Source organism: Plutella xylostella, chromosome 5 (assembly GCF_932276165.1).
Source record: "Plutella xylostella chromosome 5, ilPluXylo3.1, whole genome shotgun sequence".
NCBI classification, from domain to species: Eukaryota; Metazoa; Arthropoda; class Insecta; order Lepidoptera; family Plutellidae; genus Plutella; species Plutella xylostella.
In genome coordinates this window covers 2,461,812-2,489,204 of record NC_063985.1, presented here as the reverse complement: position 1 = coordinate 2,489,204, position 27,393 = coordinate 2,461,812, and the positions used below count along the sequence as shown (strand labels likewise).

Genomic DNA, 27,393 nt, shown 5'->3' with positions numbered 1-27,393 from the left:
ATAATAGAGAAAATGAAAACTTTCATTTCCCAAATTTTGCGTGGAGGTGACTTTATGGCAGTTTGATATTTACTTATCGACTCATATCTGCTCTGCTTCACCATGAAGAAATAATTAGGTACTTCCGAAGTACCTACCTCAGATTAATGATGATCTGGCGCTTACACCGCGGGCGCGCCTCGGACATAGACGGAAGATGCAGATGATCTCAAAATAATGGCGAAAATTATGGGGACCAACACCGATCTAGTACTTACGTACTTATTTATTTATTTTATTCTTAAAACTTAAACTAGTTAAAACTTAATATTACTAATTTGCATAACAGCCATGTAGTAGTTATAGTTATCGCATATGGTGGAATTCAGATCCATTGGACTCTTGTATTGGCTCAAATGATGAGGTTTCACTAGCGCCATCTACCTTAATCTCTTATTCCCTCCATCCAAAGGTTGTCTGGCAGAGATCGCTTTTAGTGATAAGACCGCCTTTTGTACCCTAATTAGGTTCATCATCTTTAGCCTATAGCAGTCCACTGCTGGACGTAGGCCTCTCCCAAAGCACGCCACTGGATGTGATCTTTAGCTTTCCGCATCCAAATTAAGTAACAACTTGTAATATTTTATTATTCTTTTGGGGTGTACAAATTAAGTGTATTCTATTCTATAATCGGTTTTTGTCTATGGTGGAAAATTCTTCATTGAAAATCCCAACAAGTTACTGTGACTTGTTGGGAATTTTTATTTTCATAGTCCCAACTAGGGCATGCAATACCGTAATACCGGTATCGGTAATACCGGGATCACGGACAAAATCCACGCTTTTTTCAATACCGGTATTGAAAGTTAATACTGTCCGATTCCGGTATTGAATTAATACCGGAATCGGACATTTTTTAGGCTATAAATCAAGCGATTAAGATATAGTTAGCCTTGTGCTCCTATATACTATGAAAGTGCACTTGTTTTCAACCGTTACATGCGGTTTTTGGCCTTTGGAAACCTACTTGTTGTCCATGCGTTCTAAAATTTTAACTCTAATACTCAATTCTCGTAAAAAATATGACATAATACAAAATTTGATTGCTTTTTCTTGTTGTATTTTGCCCTATACGACCTTTTAACAAAATATATGCCATTTATAACAAGGAAGTCTAATACCGGTATTAATACCGGGATCCCGGTATTGAGTTCTAATACCGGAATTGAAAATATTACCGGTATTGCATGCCCTAGTCCCAACTAGTTACAGTGTTACAGTTGTATGTGACACGTTGGGAATGAAGGAAAAGGGTGTTTCAACGAGTAACAGAGTGTGGACTTAATTTTGAACATAAAATTCCCAACGAGTAACAGTGTGACTGGCTGGGAACAAATGCTACATTACCTGCGTGTGGTTCAAAAAACATTAGTCTATGGGTGTGTGAAATGCACATACATGCAATGGTACACAGGGGGGAGATACCTCTTTACATTAGGTAGGTACCTACCTCATTCTCATCATGTGAAACTTGTTCTTATTCTATTTAATTCCAATAGTGGGTTTTTTTTAACTTACTATCCTACTACTAATATCAAGGGAGAAATAAACTTACTATTTATTTAAAAAAACTGTCCTGATTATAAGATAAGACCTACCTACCTACTAGGATTTGGAAAGAAAAAAACATTTCTTCTGGAGGCTACTTTATTCTATGAATTTACACATGGAGTCATTTATAACAAAATATTTCAGATATATGTATAACCTTATCATAAATTATAAAATAAATGTTACAGTATAAGCCTTGTAAAAAATAGAAAAGGAATGAGTTTGTAGCCCTTTTTCCTCCTGAACACCTTTCGGTGAATGAAGTATCGCAGATAAATAAAAAATTGTGCTGGTATCAGTGCTAGTAGCTACTTCTTGCCACCCTTCGCCTTCTCAGCGGCCTTGGTGACCTTTCCACCTGAGGGGTCCTTGAAGTTGACAGACTTGATGACTCCGACAGCCACAGTCTGCCTCATGTCACGCACGGCGAAACGACCCAGAGGGGGGTACTCCTGGAAGGACTCCACACACAGAGGCTTGGAGGGCACCAGGATGACGATGGCGGCGTCACCGGACTTGATGGACTTAGGGTTGTCCTCAGTGGATTTACCAGTACGACGGTCAACCTTCTCCTTGATCTCGGCGAACTTGCAGGCAATGTGAGCAGTGTGGCAATCCAGCACTGGGGTGTATCCGTTGGAGATCTGACCGGGGTGGTTCAGCACAATGACTTGAGCAGTGAAGTCAGCAGCTCCCCTGGGTGGGTTGTTCTTGGAGTCTCCGGCGACGTAACCACGACGCAATTCCTTGACGGAGACGTTCTTGACGTTGAAACCAACATTGTCTCCGGGCACAGCCTCCTGGAGAGCTTCGTGGTGCATCTCCACGGACTTGACTTCAGTGGTGATGTTAGCAGGGGCGAATACAACAATGGTACCGGGCTTCAGCACACCAGTCTCCACACGGCCGACGGGCACCGTTCCAATACCACCGATTTTGTAGACGTCCTGCAGGGGAAGACGCAGGGCCTTGTCTGTGGGGCGAGCGGGAGGGAGGATGGCGTCCAGAGCCTCAATGAGGCATTTACCGTCAGCCTTGCCCTCTTTGCGCTCAACAGCCCATCCCTTGAACCAGGGCATCTTGGTGGATGCCTCCAACATGTTGTCTCCGTGCCAGCCAGAGATGGGGACGAATGCAACAGCGGCCGGGTTGTAACCGATCTTCTTGATGTAGGAAGAGACTTCCTTCTTGATTTCCTCGAAACGAGATTCGCTGTAGGGAGGCTCAGTGGAGTCCATCTTGTTGACTCCGACGATGAGCTGCTTGACTCCCAGGGTGAAGGCAAGGAGCGCGTGCTCGCGGGTCTGTCCGTTCTTGGAGATACCGGCCTCGAACTCTCCAGTACCGGCGGCGACGATGAGCACGGCGCAGTCGGCCTGGGAGGTTCCGGTGATCATGTTCTTGATGAAATCTCTGTGGCCGGGGGCGTCGATGATGGTGACGTAGTACTTGGCGGTCTCGAACTTCCACAGGGCGATGTCGATGGTGATACCACGTTCACGCTCAGCCTTCAGCTTGTCCAGTACCCACGCGTACTTGAAGGATCCCTTACCCATTTCCTGGGCCTCCTTCTCGAACTTCTCGATGGTACGTTTGTCGATACCGCCGCATTTGTAGATCAAGTGGCCGGTGGTGGTGGACTTGCCGGAGTCGACGTGTCCAATCACGACAATGTTGATATGAATCTTTTCCTTACCCATCTTGGATTATCTAGAACAATGCAAACACAAATTGATTAGAACTTCTATTCATAACATACAAATAAGATTCTGATCGAGACAAGGTCGTAGCGAATGAACTCTACTAGGGTTCGAAGTATCGGCGTCCGGTATCGATACCGAGTACTCATGTGGTATCGAGACGAGGGTATCGATACCGTAAAAGTATGGGTCCAAAAGTATCGATACTACTCAGTATCGAGTACTTGCGAAATAGTTAAATTTTGGACCTTCACCAGCTTCAATATCTACTTTTCCATTGCATTTTTTAAATAATTTTGGAGATACTAGTAAATAAATACAAAAATATGCAAGATTCTGAGGTTTTAACGCATCGGTTTTGTTTTAAGACCTTTTGAGAATTCTAAGTGTACGTATGTGTTCCTATAAAAAATCATAAAAGATCGATATAAAAATCATAGTAGATCGTTCGTAGGCCTATCATATTATAATGTGATGAAAAAGTACTCGATACCAGCGATTTGCGTATCGAGACGAGGGTATCGATACCGAAAAAGTATCGGTTCAAAAGTATCGAGTACTCAGTATCGAGTATCGCGAACGAAAGTATCGATACCTACTCGGTATCGAAAGTATCGTTCGAACCCTAAACTCTACAGAAACAATCGGCAGCCGGCAATATGGCCGACGCATGGCCGCCTCGCCCTATCTTGACATTTCACAATGGATGTCGGCCATTTCACAAATTACAGAAATTCCTTAAGAATATCCTCAAATTTCAGGGGAAAGTAGATAAATTAAAGTGAAATTGGAATGGTTTTGCTAAGGGTATGAACTGGAAATGCAAAAAACAGAAGTACGGACCACGTGGTGCGAAATCTACCGGTGTGCAAACGTGACGCGTAAGCACATGGAACACTTTCGAAATTCAAATGCTGATAACTGCACAGAAGTTAAAACAAAAGATTTAACTCAAGCTTTACAAATGATTTAACAATGAAAGGTAACAGAATATGACAACGGGGCCGGATGGAATTAAGTTACACCACGATTTCAATCCACAAAGCAAAACCTTCCACGTTTTGGTATTTCACTAACTTAAACCGTTAAAACTACACAAAACTTTATGAGAAACTAAATATTTTTTAAAACACTTGTTTGGCACTGCACAATTAACTATTTCTTCTTGACACTCACCACGGATACAGACAACGTGTACTATCCGAGAAAGACTCCAACAGAAAATGGACGAGAAATGGATTTTCCTCCGACTGGAAGGACGTGAATATTTCCGGGATATAGAGTGTTGCCAGTATTTATTTCTTATCGCAATATTTGTGTATAATGTAAGCCCACACGGCTATCATATAGAATTTATTATGTTAAACACTTACGAGCTTCACTCCGCATTAAAATGTAAAAAATTCCCATGATAATTCTACTACTACTACCACCTAGGACAAAATTGAATCCTTACCTACCTTACAAAAAAAACTATCTTTATGTTTATGAAGTAGATGCAAGGACTTTGTAATCTTTGTATATATTTTATTATATAATACAAAGACCTTTAGTAGAAGTGTACCTACTATTTTATAAGTTGCTAGCTTAACACAGCTCAGCTAGAATAAGCTTGAAAAACTAGCTCGCACTTGGCCGGTTAGTACTTTTGTGAATTAATTAAAATATTTTTAATAAGAGTGCTAAAGTGGCCATCAACTTATAAAGTATAAAGCGAGTCAGATCTGGTCTCTGGCCATTCTCCTTTCATCACAGTAGGGATGGCCCATGGATGATGGATATCATTACCGGACTTAAACAAATATGTATTTTTAATACTTAGGTACCTACTAAACTAGGGATTATGATAAGAACCGGGGCTGCCTAACCTAGGTAATAGATGATATAGGCATAGGTTATAAATATAAAATTTGCTGAATGTATTATTTTTATTATTATTTTATAAGATGAAAATAGTCAATTCTTTCGGTAAAATGATTTATGATCAGTAAGTAATTTATAATGGTAGGTGTACTTAGGTATAATTATATTTTTTATTTACGAGAATCTAAATAACATTTCAATGGCGTGAATGATGATATTTTCTAAAGGTATAATCCCTGCAACCCGAAATTTGATAGACATTTGAATGACAAATGTCTAGGTTGGCGCTGTTATTTTTCCATATTATTTTGTTTGTGTAGTATCGTACAAATAAAAATCAATTTTCTTTACCCGACTACGGCGAAGTGAAAAGGAGGGTTATGATCTTCCCTACTTCATTTTACTTTTTTGTATTTATGTATTTTTTTAAATTAAGAATTGGCTCGTATTTAAGCCTAATAAATTCGAAATCTTCACCAAAACGGATAAATCATCACCGAATTCTGTTTCCTATAATATTTTTGAAATTAACCAAATTATTTTTCTACTGCATACCTTAAAACTATATTAACACCATTAAAGTTTATTTCAAACCAAATAAGATATTATGTCGCCAAGTAGGTATATGTAACCAATATATTATTTGATGCGTATCATTTCAATAATCCTACCTAAGCAAAAAAAAGTAATAGTGAATCGAAAAAATAATGTTTATACCAAATAAAAATAATACATACATTGTACTTACACCAAAACAAAGTCACTTGTTCAATTGCTTTATGAATCCTACCTGTTAGAAATACCTGCCTGCCGGTCTGTCCACCCGTCTGTCCATCCATACATCCATATATCCATACACCCATCCATACATCCATACATCCATACATTCATACATCCATACATTCATACATCCATACATCCATACATCCATACATCCATACATCCATACATCCATACATCCATACATCCATACATCCATACATCCATACATCCATACATCCATACATCCATACATCCATAAATCCATACATCCATACATCCATACATCCATACATCCATACATCCATACATCCATACATCCATACATCCATACATCCATACATCCACACATCCACACATCCACACATTCATACATCCATACATCCATACATCCATACATCCATACATCCATACATCCATACATCCATACATCCATACATCCATACATCCATACATCCATACATCCATACATCCATACATCCACACATCCATACATCCATACATCCATACATCCACACATCCACACATCCACACATCCATACATCCATACATCCATACATCCATACATCCATACATCCATACATCCATACATCCATACATCCATACATCCATACATCCATACATCCATACATCCATACATCCATACATCCATCCATCCATTTGGTGATACTAAAGAAATTTTGAACAGTTAGTTTTAGTGTCAACTTTTTTATTTTAGTATGGTATGATTTGGTGATGATTTATCCATTTTGGAGGGGGAAAAGATTTTTTTAAACTCACAATTATTTTGATGCATGTATATTTATTTTGGAACGCAAACGTTTTCGTTTGAATATCTTGGTTTTGGAGTGGGTTTAATAATAATCAATAATAATGACTTCATAATAATCTTAATGATTTTTTTTGGTGTTAAAACTTAGGGTTAACATATTTTTTTTGGTGATGGTTTAAATTGTACCCAAAAAGTATAAGTAACGTCACTCGTGGAGGCTTTTATTTGCCAGAAATCCCATTTTAAAGAATAAAACACTGCTGAAAATTATAGTTTTATCTTCTGGCAACTTTCAGATATTTTATTTCAACGTCACTTCCGAGTTGGAGACTGGTTCAGAAATTGTAATTTTATCTCATTTAAATTTTAATAAAATTTGTATAACGTATACGAAGTTAAGCTAACAGTTATTAGATTTTATAGACTGCATAAATATGTTATTTTATTAGTTATAAAAATACCTAAGATTTTTCTTAAATTTATAAAAAAATAAATGAAGGAACTGAAAATTAATGAACGTATCGTACAACTGTCAAAAAGCTTTGTATACCCTTCCGTCTCACCCCTTTCCTCTTCCCTTCTTCATCCTTCCTTGGGGTTGAAAATGTTGAAATGAAAGTGAAAGAAAAGAAAATCATTTTCATTCACAATTTTCGTAGGTGTGCTATGAAAATCGATGTTTAAATGCCGCTGTACAGTTATTTATAATCAAAACAAATGACAAATGTCTGTGTCTTCATAGTGATATTTCAAATTACGAACTCTACTTCAAAAAATAGACTCTGAAAAAAACATGTTTAAAAATCGAGGTGATATTGTTTATAAATGTACAGTGAGACTTTTGGAGGATACAGAAATTCTAGAGTGTGAATTCCACGTAAGTGTGATTCCTATGTACTGTATAGGGCACAATCCCTGAACACCTCTAAACTTGTTATATTATTTAATTTAAACTGACTTTAAATGTTTTCTATGTTTATGTTTTCTAGCCGAGCTATAAGGGTAAATTTCTACTGGAACATGTTTGCCAACAGCTCAATCTCACTGAGTCTGATTATTTTGGCCTACGCTATGTTGATGGAAATGGACAGCGAGTAAGTATAGAATACATTTTACAATTTCCAAATACTTAATCTTTTGCTGCAGTTTTATGAAACTGGCACATAGAGAATAAAATAATCCTACATTTGTAAACCCTCCAAATTAATGTAAATAATTCTGAAGCTTGTGAAAACATGGAGTGCCTATCTATGACGCCTTATATATTTTGGTTCAGCTTGGCTAACATAAGACACATACCATTATTGCTAATATCCCTATGGATAAGTTGTCCTTATGTCCATGCTGACTATTGGTCACTCATGGCTTCTCAAGGTAGGTGGGGCCACTCAAGCTCACCTATATTGAAAATTAAATGATTTTGTACTTGTTATGGGCACAAGTACTCTGAGCAGTTGTGTTAGAGATTTTGGCTCATTCAAATCTTAAAATAAAAATATTTTAGCCCAAGTATTACTTAAGAAAGTTACAGTACATTTCATAGACAATTTTTTTCCATTTTGAACCTGTATAATCTTAATTTCAGCATTGGTTGCATTTGGCGAAGCTGATATTGAAACAGGTCAAAGGTATGTTGTCTTTCTGCATTTTTATTTGTCGAGACTAACTTTAAATATTTTCCTGTGAGAACTCTGAGATATTTTTTTGCATTATAATCAAATGCCTTTATGCCTCCTGTATGGGTGCGAGACATGGCTCATTAAGAATGAAGTAACCAGTAGACTTCAGGTGTTCGTGAACAAATGTCTGAGGCGCATACTGGGGATCTACTGGCCACGAACCATATCTAACGCAAGACTGTGGGAGATGACTGACCAGACACCCATTGACAAGGAGATCCTACTCAGGAAATGGCGCTGGATTGGGCATGTGCTGCGGAGACCAGACAATCACCTGTCTAAACAAGGGTTGAAATGGCAAGTGAAGGGGAAGAGAAGGCTGGGCCGCCCCCGTACCACCTGGAGGCGGTCAGTTGAAAAGGAGGCTGCATCAACTGGTCTCGGCTGGGACGACCTGGAAGATGCCGCGCAGGATCGGGAGAAGTGGAAATCCTTTCTTCGAGCCCTATGTCCCTGATGAGGGATAAGAGGATTTCATCATCATCATCATAATTATATACATTGCCCAGCAGTAAGACAGTAAACAGGCTACATAAAATATATATATATTTTATGTAGCCTGTTATAATTTTAAAATATATAGTATATATATATATACTATATATTTTAAAATTGGTCAATGATTTTAGACTTAATCTATTTCTTAACAAATAAATAACCAAATCTATCCTCTTTATAAAATTTCTGTAGACTGACATTTCAGTAACCTCCTGTTAAATTAAATTCCAGACGCGACACCGATACTGTTCAGTTTCCGTGTGAAGTTCTACCCGCCGAACCCACTGCTTCTCAAAGAAGATGCCACAAGGTTCCAGATCTACCTGCAGCTCAAGCGGGACCTGCTGCACGGACGGCTCTACTGCACGTCCAATGAGGCCGCCATGCTTGGGGCGCTTATTATACAGGGTTAGTGTTGGTTATTGTTTTAGTCTTTTGTTTTAGGATTTGTGTAGTAGTGTTGATTTTGTTAAATATGTCACTGTTAGTGTAGTAGATTAGAAAGTAATAGATAAAAAGTAAAGAGTGAAATCACAGGACCATGAAGGTTGATGACTCACTGAATAGACAACAAAAGATAATTAAAACACTACTGACCAAGAAATACTCAAAAGTATCATCTTAGAATATAAAACCCAGCCCCTTTCACCATTCACAGTGTCTGTAAATAAAATAAGAATTCGTTAACTTGACAAACAACAAAAACCTGACGCAGAGTACGCTAATTGTCTCCTAACTAAATGTAAATTAGAAATATAACTTATATTTATTGTACTTCTATTTCAGTGGAACTGGGTGACTACGATCCCAACATCCACGTCGGCAACTATGTGACCGAGATGAAGCTGCTCCTGAGGCAGACTGATGTTATAGAAGCTAGAATTCAGGTAATTTACAAATACCTACTTATTCAAGTTATTCATAATCCTTAAGGTTGCTTCCTTGGCTTTCCCTAATCAGGAGCGATAGGCCTCATCAAAATTTAAGTTTTTGATAGTACTACAATATAATAAAAGTATGTAATTTCAGAATCGTAATATTTACCTAAGAGTGAGGCTCTATTGGTGCGTTGCGTCGCATCGTCCCAAAGAAACAGTCATAAAAAATATATGTCACCGGCCAACCTAGCCCATCACTAAATTAGACCCCTGGACCACAATTATTCAAAGTAGTCCTCTGATTACTATACTGCATTTAAAATCCACATTAAAAAAAAAAATATGTATGGAACAAGTTCTAAATATCACCCACATTCCTCAGGAGATCCACCGCGAGCCAGTAGAAGGTACACCCGGCGGCACGGGCGGCGTGCGCGGCATGAGCGCGCAGGAGGCCGAGCGATCGTTCTTGAAGATCGCCTGCCAGCTCGACACGTATGGCGTCGACCCGCATCCGGTGAAGGTGAGATGACCGCAGTGGGTTCCGCTCATCTGGCACAATCTTTATTGACCAAAACTCATTTCGCATAACTCGTATGGTCTAAACTTTTTTGGCCGAACCATCACTTTGCCAAGACTTATGTGGCATAAGGCTCGTTATGTCTAAAACTCTTTAGGCACAATCTTTAAACACCTAAGTTTCGTTTGCTCAAATTTATGTTCGTCTATATCTATGTATAATCTTGTTTCTCTTAATGTTATCTTAATAAATAATATATTAAGTATGTAGTAAATGTACAAATTGTGGTATTTTTCTCCTACATCCCGAAAATCACGATATTGAATGATCAAAGAATCGAAAGTTAACGACCAATATAATTATTACAAACCCCATGAGATCGAAACCTAAAGATAGGTGCGATGACGAGCAAAGCGAGGAGGAGCGTGTTAGGTGCACATGTTCATAAAAACCAAAGCGGAGCGCAGCGGAGCGGAGCGGAGCGTTTTCCAAACAGCGGAAACAATACAAGGCACCAGTTTGCGTTATGTAGGGAGACGCTCCGTCAAAGTTAAAGCCAAACGAATATTATTACTTTGTATAAACCTATGCCATAGCATTATTAGGCTATTCAAGATTTGGCCATACCATTATTAGGCTAAACAATGTTATGCGAAATAACTTTTTACTAAACGAGATTTATGCCATACGATTTTCGGCGTAACGAGACTTTGACCAAACGTTACTATGCAATACGAGATTAGGCAAAAAAATCTTATGCCAAAAAAGGTAGAACCGACCGCAGTAATCCTGTAGTAGGTCAAGTAAATGTTTCTGTATGTTAATATTAAATTTTAATATGTGTAAGTAAATAAAGGGAATCGCTAAACGTTAGGGAAAATTCAAATAGCAGAGTTTATTGCTGTGGGTTGCGGTAAAACGTTTATTAAATGTGGCAATAGTATGACCAAAGTATACCGTTACCTGTGTGATAACCGCAAAACTCTGTTGTAGGTACACAACGGATTTTAGCAACAGAAGGTTATTTGTGAGATTCATTAGCTTTTTAGTTTTTATCCAAGATTTCTCATGAATATTTTGTGTTTTCCACACCTGAACGTATAATCGATGATTACCACTATCAAATCACGTGGCGCCGATTAAAATAATTCTTTTTGTAAACAGATACATAAACGCATCGCAGGCTACTTTGTTACCTTACCATTACCACATATTTTAATCCTAATCCCACCTCCCGCAGGACCACAGAAGCAACCAGCTGTACCTGGGCATCAACCACAGCGGCATCCTCACGTTCCAGGGCAGCCGCAAGACGCACCACTTCAAGTGGAACGAGGTCGCCAAGATCAACTTCGAAGGACGCATGTTCATCGTGCACTTGAATTATCCTGAGGTGAGTCTCCATCATTAATCAATCAATCTTTTGGTTGTGGCTCTATGCCTATGTGTGACTAACACAGCAAATTCCGCCGTAGGAATTCGTGAAGGGAAATTTTAAGATGATCAACGGATCCTCCGCTAGTACCGCAGTGACATACAGAGCTAGATTCATCATCATTATCTGTCCGCTCCTGAAGCCGTATCAAGAATAACATAGGCACTGAATTGTCGATTGGTAACGTTATAAATTAACATAAAATCCCGGTTAACCACCATCAAATATCATCCCATCAAATTATTCGCGATACGCCACTGGAAATAGCCTATTCTAAGGATATTCAATCCTTGGCCTTCCTCATCCAGCCAATACTTATTTTATTTATTTATTTAATGGTGAAAGGATTGACCAGTCGGATTAGCGTCAGGCGCTGACTGTCAATTATATCAATTTATATCACTGAAGGGAAAAATATTGTCATTTGTTTTATTATGACCCAGAATGTTCTTAGCTATGTTTTACGTAAATCTAACACCCCACTTGCATCTTGATGCATTATGGTAATTTGTAATACTTTGTAAAGTTATCTTCAGTTTAGGTTATCTTTAGTAGACTTCTATTGCTGTAGCATAATGTAAGTGAATATCTGTAATTTTGTTTATTCACGTGTGACTCGTGTGAGTGCATGGGTTTGAACTTTATTGAGGTTATCATTAATATCACATTTCACTATTATATTTCTGCAGTGATGTGCAGGTTAATAATTTAACTGTAACTAAGCATGTTTGCTGTCTGAACTTAGATAAATGTATGTTTCAGAACTTTCTCATAGATTTTTAGCTACGTCAAGGTTATGTTTCTGTCTGTCGACGCCTATACCTGTTTACAAAATTCATATACCAATACATTTTCTGTATAGCCAATAATGGCTGCTGCATAAAATCATTATCCTATCTCTGCAGTCTAGGTGGACATGTATCTCTTTTGTCATCTATACTCTTCTGCTTGTGTGGTTTCAATGTGCAGTCTAGGTAGACATGCATCTCTATTGTCATCTATACTCGTCTGTTTGTGAGGTTTTAATCTGCAGTCTAGGTAGGCAAAAGACATGCATCTATATTGTCATCTATACTCATCTGCATATGTGGTTTCATCCTGTAGTCTACGCGGACATGTATCTCTATAGCACCTGTACCGTCCCGCTTGTGGTTTCAGAAGAAGCACACGGTGGGGTTCAAGTGCCCGAGCGGCGCGGCGTGCCGGCACGTGTGGTGCTGCGCCATCGAGCAGATGCTGTTCTTCACGTGAGTCTCTTCAGCAACATCATAAGCTGTCCGTAGTTGTATGCTGCCTCTCCTAAGAACCGCTATAAGGCCAGTTTTACAGTCACGCTGATGCTACGCTGATCATCAGCCCTGGCTGATCAAATGTATATCGTTCCTGAGCCACACTGATAGCTCAGCGCTGAAGCTTCATACAAATTGTCATCACATCAGCGCTGAAGGTCAGCGCCGAATCAGCGTGACTGTAAAACCACGCTAACACTCTATCCTCGGCTTGATTTGGCGTAGACATTCCCATACTTTTATACCTTATAGATAGAGAAATAGCTCCTTAGAGCGACTACCTGCTGTCCATTCGGCACTGGGAGCTATATGCTATGCTATCCCCGACAAAAGCTGTCTCCAATTATTTTTCAACTCGTAGGTTCGACAACACCGTCAGTATGTGTTTTGTTAGTGACACGAGAATGAAAATATATACACCTACTTTCATAAAAGCCTCTCTCCCCAGCTTACCGTCAGCATCAGACGCGTGCGTGTACACGGGCGGCGGGCTGTTCTCGTGGGGCACCAAGTTCAAGTACTTCGGACGGACAGAGAGGGAGATACTGGAGAGGGATGGATTGCTGCCTCCTAGGGATCATCCCGTGAGTTTATTTACTATTTACTCCAATTTTTCCGGGAGCTACGATTCTCCTTAAAAAAATTACCCTGCGCGAATTCCGGCATCAAAAGCCTATGTAGAGGGTGCCAGATTTTGACTTGCTTCTCATATTTTTCATTGAAAATATAAAATAACATCCATACTTACAAACTTTCGAGTTGAAGTATAATTTAGTGGGATTCACCCATCATAAACCTAGGGCTCGAACTGATGACCCCCATCGGCCATCTAATGCAAATGATCCTAACAGCCCTTTAATAATATACCACTGTGTTTAATCTACTGAAGTACGTACCGCCATGTTAGATTTTACTATTTAATATTTTTTGGGTTTTTTATACAGGAGGAAGGGTCGAGTAGCGGTGGTAAGAGAAAGGCCAACAGCGTGCCCGCGACGCCATCCACGCCTATGACCAGCGATTTCGGTGAGTTTACCAATGTTATAATTACGAAAAATACATCGTTTCGCTGTTAGACATAATCATGCGCGCTTTATCAATACAGGGATGCTCTTGTATAAAAAATATAACACAGACTCTATCTAAAGGTCTTCGCACATTAGAACAACTCACTGGCGACTCTACTCTATGCTAGACATTGATATTTATGCCCTGTGTCATATCTTCAAGGTTTAATTTTAAAAATGATTATAAAGTAGTGTACAACGAGTGGCCTACGCATCGTACACTAAGGGTGACTTGCATAACAAAGTTAAACATATTTATATCTATGACCTCTTGCTCTGACAGTATAATGTCAGAGCAAGAGGCAAACTATTTAATTTTGATTAACTTTGTTGTGCAAGACGCCCTAAATGTCATTTTTTGAATTTAAACCTTGAACATATGACATAGGGCTTAAATATCAATGTCTAGCATAGAGTCGTTATAATGTGCGAAGACCTTTTTGCATGACAGCCCTACCAAACTTCGTATTTCGACAAGCAAAAGTAGTTAATTTTTCAGGTTTTTATTGATCAATGGTCAGATAACCTTTTAAGGGTCTTATTGTCTACAGCTGATGCCTTTTACAGCAACCTTTTAGGTTACTCTTTGTGTGTTTTATATTGTTTCGACACAGACCTGTCCTGCATTTCTTATTAAAATAAATCTATCTTTTTCCCTCCCCCCTTAGGCTACAGCAGCCTCCCCCGCTCCACCCACAGCGCTCCCCTAGGCGACAATATCTGCGGCTCGCTATCCGCCTCTGGGTCCGCTTGCAACGGCGGCTGCCTGCTGAGCGGGCCGGCCGTGGACATCGCGCTGGCCGGAGACCCCCTGCGCGCGCTGCCCGAGGAACATAGTGCTAAGAGGGGGACCACGCCAGGTGGGATTAGTAACCTTTCGAGTCTACATATGCTTTAGCAATTACAAGAGCCGCCGCGGATTTAAATCATGGTGGAAAAGCGGGGTGTCACAAGATACACAGTTAGGTACACACCGATCCGATTTTCGTTTAGTTTTATTGCCATAAGGATTAGACGACCTTATATAGGTAGCTCAATAGCATAACCCGTCAGAGCGTATAAAGAAAGAAAGCTGGAAACTTAGAAGCGCTCAATTTAGTATGCATATTTTCCTGCGCTGGTTCGACAAACTATGGTAAAGTAAGTTACCAGCTTCCTATCTCTATACGGAGGGTGCAATGCGCTCCGCTCGCCCCCCTGTGCGGCTCGGAGTCCGCGTCGGGCTCGGCGGCGGCGGCTGCTGCTGAGCGCCGGCCGCGGACATCGCGCTGCCGGCCACCCCCCAGCGCGCTGCCCGAGGAACATAGTGCTAAAAGGGGGACCACGCCAGGTTAGAAACCTTTCCACTTTATAAAGGACGTGTGAACCATGTTAGGGAGAATAGCAATGGAGCCGCAGTTTAGATCATGACGGAAAAGCGGGGTTTCGTAAGATTCATGTGTCTTTCTATACTCCAGATTCACAGTTAGGTACACACTCGGGCCGTAGCTTCTAAAAGGACGAACTGATTTTCGATTAGTTTTATTGCCATAAGGATTAGGCTACCTTATATACCTATAGGTAGCCAATTAGCATAGCGCGTCTGGCCGTATACAGAAAGAAAGTTGGAAGCTTATAAGCTCATACAGCACTGGTTCGGCAAACTATGGAAAAGTCAGCGCTTATAAGTGTCCAGCTTCATTTCTGTTGATTAGCATAGCCCGTCATACCGTATACAGAAAGGAAGCTGGAACCATATAAGCGCTTTCTTTAGTATAGATACTTATCAGCGCTGGTTCAGTAAACTATGGAAAAGTAAGCCAGCTTCCTATCTCTATACGGCGGTGCAATGCGCGCCCCGCGACCCCCTGTGCGGCTCGCAGTCTGCGTCGGGCTCGGCGCGCGGCGGCGGCTGCGGCTTTAACTGTTGAGGCAGAAGCGGGGTGTTATGGGTTTAAGGTGTCTGAATGCACTGCAGTTACAAACTTGGGTGGTAGCTTCCAAACGGACGGACCGATTTTTGCTTAGTTTAATGGCGTAAGGATTAGGCGACCTTATATAGCTCGTCAGGAATACGTCCGTATACAGAAAGAAAGCTGGAACCTTATAAGCGCTCTTTACTATGGATTTTTTTCCTGCGCTTATTAAACAAGCTATGGAAAACTAAGCGCTCATAAGTCACCAGCTTCCTATCTCTATACGGAGGGTGCAATGCGCTCCCCGCGCCCCCCTGTGCGGCTCGCAGTCCGCGTCGGGCTCGGCGGCGGCGGCGGCTGCTGCTGAGCGCCGGCCGGGGACACCGCGCTGCCGGCGACCCCCCAGCGCGCTGCCCGAGGAACATAGTGCTAAGAGGGGGACCACGCCAGGTGGGTTTTAGGAAGCTTTTGAGTCTATACTTTAGCAATTACAAGAGCCGCCGCGGTATTTAAATCATGGCGGAAAAGCGGGGTGTCATAAGTTAAATGTGTCTTTCTGCAGAAACACGGATAGGTACACACTCGACTCGTAGCATCCAAATGTGCGAACCGATTTTCGTTTAGTTTTATTGCCATAAGCATTAGACGACCTTACATAGGTAGCTGAATAGCATAGCCCGTGAAGAATCTTGGCAGAAACTTATACCCAGAAGAAATCTAATATTGGCTGGTGATATGGAGTGTATATTTTACTGTAAAACATTGATGTATGTCTGGTTAAACATTTAAATACGAGTAGAATAAATAATGAGCATTAGACACACTAAGTTTTTCCATGAAACATTATCAATGTCAACGACCTGATTAACTACTTATGGAAGTGGAAAATGCTTTATCTCTGACGTCAGAACATAACCTTATCGCGTGGAATCAGTACCTATTGAGTCACGTTTAGTACGTAGAGGATCCAGTGCCAAGGCATGATGACTCCTAATACCATACTATAAGAGTTGTGGGGACTTGCGTGATATAAATTAAAGTGTGGTTTATAAAATATGGTTTATCAAACCAAACAAAGGAAAACTATATCAAGTAGCTACTTGAATATTTGTCAATGCAGTGTTTGCTCCAACTGTGTAATCTTGATAGCGACAATGTTGATCATTAATATTTAGCATTTTGGCTATGACGATGAGGTAATTCGTTATCGGTCATCATTATTATAATTTAATTATGTAGGTAATTCATGGAAATTAATATGAAATACTTTTAAGAATTAGCTCAATTTCATTCGATAGAATATACTTTTTTCATTAATGCGAACGAAGTAACTAGACCAAGTGACTATTACGGACTAAAATATGTATCTAACAAGTTCTCAAGACATTGCTTTATCATTTATCGTACTAGTAGATGGTTCTAACGTTCTCACTGACCGAGTTATCGTAATCCATAACTATTACCATAGATAAAATGAGACCAAGATCCAAATTTGATCAGTTTATTATTTCAGGACATCTTTAAAATATAATTTTATATTTTAATTACAAATGTTTAATTATTCTTGCGATAAAATACCATTACCATCACACTAACCACACACCCTCTCTCCCCAGTACCAGGCGGCGACCACGAGCCTGGCGAGTACAACTTCCGGGAATCCTTCGAGCATTCCTCTTCAGAATCCGCCCTCACCACGCACACCACCGAGCCGCGCCCGCCCGACGACTGGTCCCGCCCTTCATCAGTGGAACACACGCCCCACGCGCTGACAACGTTGCACAACATGCCGCCCGCCCCACGCAGGTTCAATCTACTCCGTACCTTTGTACCCTCGTTCCTGTTCGTCTGTCTCTCTCTAGTCCTCACGACCATCCTGCTCTTCGAAACCGATGTGGCCCCGAGTTTAAAGAAGAAACAGGAGATGGTGACGTTACAGTATCACTATTACGCGCCGCTAAAGGAGTACCTGAAAAGGAAAGTTGTGGAGCTTTTCTGATCTGCTGAGAATCTCGCATTTAATGACTTGCATTTATTTCGTTTTAGTTGTAAGCACAAACGCGTTTGACTATGTAAGTATGGAGTTAGCACAAATTTTATTTTATATACAACCTATGTATTCTTGTTGGGTTGATGAGTTATTTTATTGATGTTACGAAGGTTTTAATTAGAGTAGCACGGCGACGTTATTGCTGAATTATTGGAGTCGGACTGAATCTACTGGACGCTGAGCACAATGGAATTATTTACGCTTTAAACTGACAATTATTAAATTATGTCTATTACATATACTAGAATCTCGAGAATTTCTTACTACAGAAGAATAATTATATATAATGTATAATAAAATAGCTATAGAGAGTGAAGGGTGGACATTGGACCCTCAGCTGACTGCGATTCTGAAGTGTCAAATTTTTGGGACACGTTTTTATAGATTTTCCTAGATTTAGCATCTAGTTGTTAGTTTGACTAAAGTACAATTAAGTAGGACTGACGAGGACATGTGTGGTTTCCGGCGACGATGACTATGGTCGTTAATGTCCACGTTATAAGTGTTATTTTCGTTTATCCTACGGCCGGCCTCGTTGATGCTATTTTCTAGTTAAACACGTATTTCTTGTTAAGGCTGGTCTGCACTTGCCTATTCTACTCGCTTACAATGACTTGAGCACAAATTAGTATGTATAAGATAAGTGATTATGTTTTTAAGAAATTTTCTTTACCTAAGGTGCGACGGTCTGCTCCGCCATACTAATGTTTCGGCGCAAATAACAAGACAAAGTTATGAATATTCTTCTTCTTAAGATTTGTCACGGTGCCGGTGGTGAAAGGATTAGCGAGTCAGTCACTGACTACCCAAGGTGCGCCGGACGTACCTGTTTCTACCTATGTAAAGTAGTTATTACAAAAATAATAATATTTGCGCCGCAACATTAAATTTGTAGCCAGGCGTTACACCTTACATTCTGTTTTATACATATAAGTATGTGATAGTGATAAGCTTACTCGTGTACCTTCAATCAGTATCAGTTTTACTTTACATTCCTATTTTATAAAGTTTTTGTAGTCTTCCAATATTAGAGATTTTATTTTTTATTGCACAGAGGAAACAGATTTGTATGTAAGTTAACCCAAACAAATGATGAGTTACTTAAATCTGATTGAGCTGCTTAATGTAGTCAAAGTTCAATTAATAATGTGCCATTACTGGATATTGTCTAAACTAGTCATAATAGATATCTTAAGGAATCTCCTAAATCTTTACTATAATCGTTTATTTGATCTGCATTCTATTTTCAATCTACCAACGCATTCAAATCTATAAAAATATTGTTAACATATTTTGACAATGTAATGCTACACCTCATGAAACTACATACATATCTTGCTTTCAAAGATGTATATAAGTTATTTATGTAAGAACTTACAAACATAATTTTATTTATTTAGTTGTGTAATCAAAATAGATTATAACTAGCTGAAACTCGCTATATCCATGAAATATTGTTAAAAATATTTCCAATATTTTTGTCCTTCGCATTTTAAAATGTTCGATATATTACCTATCGCCAAACTAGATAATTATATTCTGTTACAAATATTTCTATTGTAGATGAACAATATTTATTATAACTCATGGTTTAGTGACTGATTTTCGAGAAGCTTGAAAATAGTGAATCAAATTAGAGTGTGTGTTTGGGAATCGTCTTGAGCTTGTCAAGCAGATCAGAAAGGAAGGACCCTTAATAAAGGCCGCCTGTCTTAATTTGGGGTTACCCTCCGTTATTGCCTAACTAAGTTTAATTTAGAGGGAAATAGTTCTGAAGATTCTCAAGATATTGCGAGGATCACTGCTAAATTCTTGGCCATTTCTGGGTACTATCTGGATCACAATAATGAGATTTCGCGATGGAAAATGTTCTGGCATTATATTATATACGATATATACGTATCTCTGATACGTATCGTATAATATATCGTACCTACATAGAAATATTTCAAAAAGGTTTGAAGGTAAAGCTTGGGTTTTATCTAAACTGATAATGATACCATACTGTTATACTTTTTGGTTATACATGCTTATTTTTTTATAACCTGCTTGATTATTGGTTATGCACAAACTGGTTCCTAAACGAAAATCTAATTGTTTACTTTATAACAACAAACCATTTTAGTTACTTATGCCAAGTTTTCAAGATATTAATGCCTTATTAGAGTGAGTGTGTGTTATTAAATTATAAATTAGAATTTAAAGATGAGATGCTTCTCTCCTGGCTAGTCATAATACTACTTCAAGTACTTACTACTTACATTTTGACAAAATATATATTTATTTTACCTATATTTTTTACTTATTACAAATTTTTCTCTGTTATTTTCTGTTCGTTTCTAAGCACTGTTAAAGTTAATGAGTTGAAGGATTGTTTAACCATTTGCCATATTAGTAAGGGTGAAAATTGCTTAGCATATTCAATTATGTCAAAGAACTAACTAAATACAGATACAAAAATTATTATGTTATTCTCATTGACTGTACCTATACAGGGTGTCGCAAAAGTAGGTATAGTAAACTGAATCACTCAAGAGGTCAATCTGCACAACTTTTTTCCTTCGACTTTTGAGAATCCACGTAAAAATATGTACCTATACCTACTCCCTGCAACACCATGTTGATACAATTGCAATATTATTTATGCAGGTGCAGAAAATGTTAGCAAATTTATGTGAATTTCACTCAAAATATTGATTCCATGTCTGTGGACCAACCGGCTACTCAGTTTAAAGTTTACAAGAAAATGTTATTTTTGTACTGTTATTGCTTTTTATGATGTTTTATCTAATCAGCCTTTCTTAATACTGTAATAGTAGCTCTTTTAATATGCTATAGTTTAAATTAAAGAATGAAATTGATCAAAAGCTTTCATTTTTCGTACACCTGCAGGTCGCTCAGCTTAAGAAATTAAAAATGAAAATATTGTTTCAGATTTTATTTTCAAAAAATATTTTTAAAACAAGCAACAAACAAATAATATAACAAATAGTATAAAGAACATTTTAAATTATCGCTCACAAGTGGTTCAAATACAATAATTGATTAAAATTAACTAATTCTCAATCGTTATGGGTGCCTAGTTAAGTTTTCAGTTTGAAACCATTAGTCGATAAAAAATATGGCACTTATACTTAGGTTGAATACAAAAATACCTATTTTAATTTTGGTGTGATACACTAAGACGCACTAACTTCACAAAGCCTTCTGAAGCGATAATCTTTACTGAAGCGTTCCATTAATTTAAAAACATAAATATTTTAAAATAATCATAACTAATAATGATATAATGAAATCATAATTTCAGATTCGCTATGCATCTATTTGAGCTGTAAAACATAAAATACACAACTATATATAAATCCATATCCACCCATATGCTAACATTAACTTTAAATATGTAGTAGTAGGTAGCGCTTACAAAACTAATTACACACTAGAGACTAACACTAAGCGGACGCGGGTCCGGGAATATTATTGTCCGTCTTGAAGCTTAAAGCGGGGCAGTGCGGGTGGCGGCGCGGGGCGCGGGGGGGGGCGGCTAGTCCACGATGGAGATCTGCGCGTGGCCCAGCAGCCCCTTCTCGTCCGCGGGCAGCGCCGGGTCCGCCGAGTTGAGCTTGAAGGTGACGGAGGTGAGCGGCGCGGGGGCGGGGGCGGGGGCGGCGGCGGCGGGGGGGAACAGGTAGCCGTCCACGAGGCGCGCGAGGTGCGCCGCGATGGGCTGCGCGTCGCGCGCGTCCACCAGCCCCGCGCCCACCAGCTCGGTCGCGATGCCGTCCGACGAGTCCTTGCCGGCGGCGAACTCGAACCGGATGTCGTTGAGCTCGTTGCGGTCGTTGCGCATGCGCAGCACGAGGTTGATGACGGGCGCGTCGGCGGCGCCGGGCGAGCCGATGGTGAACTCGGGCTTGTCGTCGCTGTCGTCGTCGCTGGAGTCGGCGCGCAGCAGCGTGTTCATGGGCCGGCCCGCGGGCGCCGCGTCCTCCGCCTCGTCCTCGTCCGAGCTCTCCCACACCCACTCGCCGGTCTCCATGCGGTGCAGGCGGCCCGACGCGCCCGGCTGTCGGCGGCTCGCCTTGTGCACGCGCGTCTCCATGCTAGGCCCGATGGACACCAGCGTCTGCATCAGGTACTTGCGGTCCTTGGCCTTCTTGAAGAACGAGTGCTTGAGCAGCTCCGTGGCGCTGGGCCGCTTGGCCGGGTCCTTGTGCAGGCACTCGGAGATCATCTTGCGGAACGTCTTGCCGTACGCGCGGTACTGCTCCTTGTCCTCGGCGCCCGTGTCGAGCGTCGGCGGGTCGTTCTGCAGCGTCAGCATGAGCACCTTCATGGGCGGGTACTTGTGGTAGGGCGCGGTGCCGGTGGCCATCTCGATGGCGGTGATGCCGAATGACCAGATGTCCGCCTTGAAGTCGTAGCCGTGGTTCTGCTCCATGACCTCGGGCGCCATCCAGCAGGGCGTGCCCACGAAGGTGTGGCGCACCTTCTGGCGGCTGATGTCGCGGCCGGTGGCGAGCCACGCGGACACGCCGAAGTCCGCGATCTGCACCGTGCCGTCGTCGCCGAGCAGGATGTTGCCGGCCTTCACGTCGCGGTGGATCTGCCCGTTCTGGTGGAAGTACTCGAGCCCCTTCAGCACCTCCTTGAGCACGGTGGCGATGGTGGCCTCGTCGAACACGCCGTGCTTGCAGTTGGACACGCGCATCTTGTGCTTGATGATGTCCAGCAGACTGCCTCCCTCCAGCAGGCGCAGCACGAGCCACAGCTCCTCCTTCACCACGAAGCTGGTGTAGTAGGTGACCACGTTCTCGTGGTTGCAGCTGGACATGGCCTGGATCTCCTTGAGCAGCTCGTCCATGGAGGTGTTCCACTTCTCGAGGTTGATGCGCTTGATGGCGCACTTGTCCCCGCGCGGGCGGCAGTAGGCGGCGTGCACCACGGCCGTGGCGCCGCAGCCGATCACCTCCAGCAGCTCGTAGTCGTCCTGGCTGTTGGGCCACGTGTGCCCGCTGCCCGCCATTTTGTAAACTTCTCAATAAAATTACAAGTGTAAGATACGTATACAAATCGTACTCCTAGTAAGGCCAACGGCTAAGGCATGTGGGGATCACGTTGTGGTTTATAGATAATTCCTAAGGCTAATGACTCTGTCGTCCATGCTGATATGGTGCGGGGGGCTGAGGTTGCGGATGACGAAGCCACTGCCTTCCTCAGAGTGCTCGAAGCGGTGCAGTACGGAGCAGTTTTCTCTCAGCTGTTCCACTGTCTGGTCTTCTTTTAAGATTTTATCGTTATTGTAGTCTAGTTTTGTTGGGTACAGATCATCGCCTGAAAAACAACAATACAGAACATTCAAGTATTTACCATAATAATAGACATTTATGAACAATGACACGAATTTTACATTGAATTATAATGGTTATGATGTTTTCAGAACTAAAACCACTTGTAAGTAGTGTTTAGTGGTTTCATGATCGAATTGGTGACCCTATTCTTTATGAAAACATTAGACTAATATTAAAAAGATGTAACATGCAGACATCATAAACAAAAACTATCTATCTAAGTTCAAAAGTGTGACCAAATAAGAAAAAAACTATATTTACCTGGCAGCAAGTGTACCCATCCATCCTTGGCCCGCAGGTGCACCGGGTAGAACAGTTCATTACCGTGACAGCTGATCTCTTGCGCAAACTTTACAAGCTCTTCTACGTCTTTCACATGAGTTATTCTATTGAACTCATATATCTGCGGCGGGAACAGAATCACTTCACCTTTCTTCTCTTTCTCTAATATTTTGGTTGGATTTCCCCACTGTAAAAAGATAGTTAAATGATTAAAGCATATGGAGGAGAGGTATTGGGTGTCAATTTTGATAGAATTATGTCTTAGTAAATGACTAGGGTTGTAGTAGACCCAGATCTATACTAGTATTAAGAAAAACAAAAGTCCAGTGCAACAGTTTCATAATCAAAATTAAATTATTCATATTCTTATCATGTTGTATAGACATTATTTAGACAAGAGCAATGTGCAAATATTGTAAACTAAACTATGCAATATTTGGCAAACTTAGGCATTACTTTGAAAAGCAGCTATGGAAGCAGGAAATTCTCAATTGGGCTCTGATAACAATAGGTACAGTCATTTAGGAGCAATGGGCACAGTGGGTACTGCCAATCAATTAACTAGTTAGAGGTAGCTTCTCCGCACTGTGCATGCTAACCAGTACCCATGAGTTGGTTTAACCAAACACATGATTAATGAAAACATCAGAGTTGGGAACTGCAAACTGTAACAAGTTTCAGAATCACTAGGTTAAGCAAAAAACATATTGTAAACTTTTGTAATTATATAAATAACTAAAACTATCACAACTAAGTTAGATAAAAAGATTCTCAAGAATTTTTGTTATGAAGATTTGGAATAATTTTAATTTATTAAAATGTCCCCAATAGACATACAAAATTTAATATTATTCAAACACAGTTCAGTGCAAGTGGTTAGTAGGTTAACACCTACAATACACATAAATTGCTGGCATACAAATACAATGTTTTCATAACTTAAGAATCTAGTATGCCCAGCAATATATGTTTTATAATCACTGTACTAAAGAGTGTGTGATTCAGTCTCTACCTACAGACCCCTGTTTTTATTGCCGGGTTAATAATAATCACAATAAGGAGAATTACAAACCTCTATGCTAGAAACTTCGTTGCTGCCAGTGACATCCACTACTTGATCTTTCAAGGCACAGATGAAGAAAGCTGTATCAAATCTCTTCTTTAAAGTGCTTGGCGTCAGCCAGTTGCTCCAATAGTGAAGTGACCAGATGTCAGGGTAGCAGTTCAGCTCCTGACATAAATTGAAAAGCTCTTCAGGATTCTTGCTAACCTGCAATGTAATTAAGTGTCATTTAAATGTATGTTTCATCAGTAAATAGGTTATTCACTTTAACTGAATTGAATCCTATTTGAAAGCGAAAGTGAGTAATATTTTATTAATCATGAAAGTGTTTTGATTATGTCACCAATACCAGTAGGCCTTATCACAGTAATCAACTTCTGTGTAAGTGGTTAGACATATACCTAATAATACAAAGTATACATAACAAAAGGTACATTTGACTAAGTTTAATAGAGGCTCTACCTTACCTTATTTTGCCAGTATTTCACATCAAAGTTGGTGACATACTCGGCCCAGGGGCCGGTCCTAGCCGCCTGCTTCTTCTTACTGCAAATTAGGACTCCCACCTCCTCAAATGTCTCCCTTATTGCAGTTATTCTCAGCGACACATGCCTAAAAATTTACAACCACATAATTATCTTGAAAAGATTACAAGCAAGCAGTTTACTCTGGTACTTTAACTGCTGTGTACAGAATGTATGAATGGAATGCTGTGTCAACACACACTGTTTATATTTACTTAGATCATTACAGTAGGATTAATAAGATATATGGGCTTACTTTTGCAGAGGGTCATGTTGAAATATGGGTGTAACAATAGATTGGGAGCAGTGGAGGGCGTCGAAATGTGTCTGCGAGTATCCGAAGGACTTGATGAGTGTCACCCACTCGGGGCGCGCGTCCGCCGCCTCCGCCACGCCGCCTGGAAACACCACACTGCTCGCAAACGACGACGCTCCCTGACTACGGGTCTGAAGCAACATGTCGTAGTTCACTCCGCCTCGCTCCTCGCATCGAGATAGCTGCTGCTTAGCAACTACAATAAGCGACGAAGAATCTCTCCACGTCTTTCTAAGCATATTTGTACGGCTCACTACGGAAATTAGGCGAAAATTACACAGCGGGGTTATAAAGAACAAAGTTTATACTTACAGTGTTTGGTGAAACGTCACGTTTTTTACCTATACAAGCGTGGCTTATCTAAAACGCAAATTATGAGGTGCTTTTGTTATCTAAGTTAACGTAAACGTAGTCAGAATTACAATACAAAAATAGCACAAATTGACGTTTGATCACTTCGCCATTCTTGACTTATCACAGATTAAAAAAATATGTCCAGAGTAGTTTTATTTGATCCATCACAGGCTAAAAAAATATTCATCACTGACTCCGTTTTACCATTCTTAGAATACGGATTTAAGGGTAAGTAATGAAACTCCGTTTTACCATTCCTAGAATACGGATTTAAGGGTAAGTAATGAAAAACTGTCGGAATGTATTCCATGCTTTGATCAAAGATTCCATGTGATTCCATGGTCGAAGGTGATTCCATGATTTATTATGAACTTATTCTAGAACATCATCATCATTATCAGCCTTCTATTGCCCACTTTTGGGTATAGGCCTCCTTATTTGTACACCCTTGTGACGCTCTGATCCACTGCTTCCCCGCAACCCTGCAGATGTCATCGAACCATCTAGCAGGTGGTCTGCCAACAGCTCTTCGCCCGTCTCTAGGTCACCTTTCTGTGACCGCCTTTGTCCACCTTCCGTCCTCCCATTTCAGTTCGGCGACCCGCATAGCTCTCTGCGCAACTCTGATTCGATGCACAGTTTCCTTGGTCACTGTCCATGTTTCGGAACCGTATGTTAGTGTGGGCAAGACACATTAGTTAAACACCTTGGTCTTCAGGCATTGTAGGATCTTAGATAGATGTATGAAAATGAAAAATGAAAATATCTTTATTGTAAGAAAGTAGGTACACATTGTGTCCTGGCTCCCAAACTAGGATACCCTGTACTATGGGTAGCCAGTACCAGTAGCCAAATTTACATGATAGAGTACGCACAAAACAACTGACTAGTAAAGCCGAACGTCCACTGTTGGCTAAACTAAGTTAGTTCGTATAGTTCAGAAAGTTTTTCATACATAGTGCATAGTTTGCGGTGGACGCACAAATCCGTAAAAAAATCGTTATATTGTAAATAGTTCATTATATTGTAGTAGCATCGTGATGCGGCCTACGGGGCGTGACGCTGGATGCGAAATACGGCATAAATAGGAGACTCGGGCCTAACTAGTTACTTCAATATCAAACGTCACGGTTTGTTTTAAGATTCAGGTTTGAAATAGTATCTAAGTAAATCAATACTGTTTTTAGGGTTGGCTGGGCTATTTCCTTAAAGTTTATATCAACTTTAGGGTCAAGAAAACACCCGGTAGGTAAAGGGATAAGAAGGGACTACTTACCTAGTTACAGTCAAACTAACCAAATGATTTGCCGGAACTAACTGTTTAGGTATTTACCAAACCCCAGGACACCGTCCTCAGATGTTTTGGCCTAAGTACCTACTAACTATGTATCTAACTACCTAATTAGTTTAATAATAATAAATATTATGTCTTTGTGAGCTTTGAAGGCGACGAGATATAAAATTAGTTAATTAAGTAGGTACCTACCTATAATTGGAGCGATTGCAAGTCT

The 27,393-nt window shown here is 40.4% G+C and overlaps 4 protein-coding genes across 4 annotated transcripts; 1 reads left to right on the top strand and 3 right to left on the bottom strand.

Annotated features, from left to right (window-relative positions):
• Positions 1 to 1,668: 1,668 nt before the first annotated feature.
• On the bottom strand, positions 1,669 to 4,624 carry LOC105391374 (elongation factor 1-alpha). The gene is made up of 2 exons (XM_011562844.3): positions 4,467 to 4,624; positions 1,669 to 3,300 (listed from the first exon to the last, which is right to left on the bottom strand). Exon 2 carries the CDS (start codon positions 3,288 to 3,290, stop codon positions 1,899 to 1,901), a length of 1,392 nt encoding a protein of 463 aa, XP_011561146.1. The 5' UTR covers positions 3,291 to 3,300; positions 4,467 to 4,624; the 3' UTR covers positions 1,669 to 1,898.
• A 2,648-nt stretch (positions 4,625 to 7,272) lies between these two features.
• LOC105391995 (FERM domain-containing protein 5) lies at positions 7,273 to 20,856 on the top strand. The gene is made up of 12 exons (XM_048633262.1): positions 7,273 to 7,561; positions 7,674 to 7,778; positions 8,270 to 8,312; positions 9,093 to 9,269; positions 9,648 to 9,748; positions 10,122 to 10,262; positions 11,500 to 11,652; positions 12,853 to 12,941; positions 13,432 to 13,567; positions 13,928 to 14,009; positions 14,719 to 14,886; positions 17,568 to 20,856. Exons 1-12 carry the CDS (start codon positions 7,478 to 7,480, stop codon positions 17,942 to 17,944), a joined length of 1,656 nt encoding a protein of 551 aa, XP_048489219.1. The 5' UTR covers positions 7,273 to 7,477; the 3' UTR covers positions 17,945 to 20,856.
• Positions 20,857 to 20,918: 62 nt separating this feature from the next.
• On the bottom strand, positions 20,919 to 23,018 carry LOC119692424 (STE20/SPS1-related proline-alanine-rich protein kinase-like). Its single transcript, XM_048633260.1, has one exon. The coding sequence runs from the start codon at positions 23,016 to 23,018 to the stop codon at positions 21,537 to 21,539; it is 1,482 nt and encodes a 493-aa protein (XP_048489217.1). The 3' UTR covers positions 20,919 to 21,536.
• Positions 23,019 to 23,117: 99 nt separating this feature from the next.
• On the bottom strand, positions 23,118 to 25,834 carry LOC105391365 (acyl-coenzyme A diphosphatase NUDT19). Its single transcript, XM_048633261.1, has 5 exons — positions 25,469 to 25,834; positions 25,156 to 25,300; positions 24,698 to 24,895; positions 23,605 to 23,812; positions 23,118 to 23,326 (listed from the first exon to the last, which is right to left on the bottom strand). The coding sequence occupies exons 1-5, from the start codon at positions 25,765 to 25,767 to the stop codon at positions 23,118 to 23,120; spliced, it is 1,059 nt and encodes a 352-aa protein (XP_048489218.1). The 5' UTR covers positions 25,768 to 25,834.
• Between the last annotated feature and the right edge of the window lie 1,559 nt (positions 25,835 to 27,393).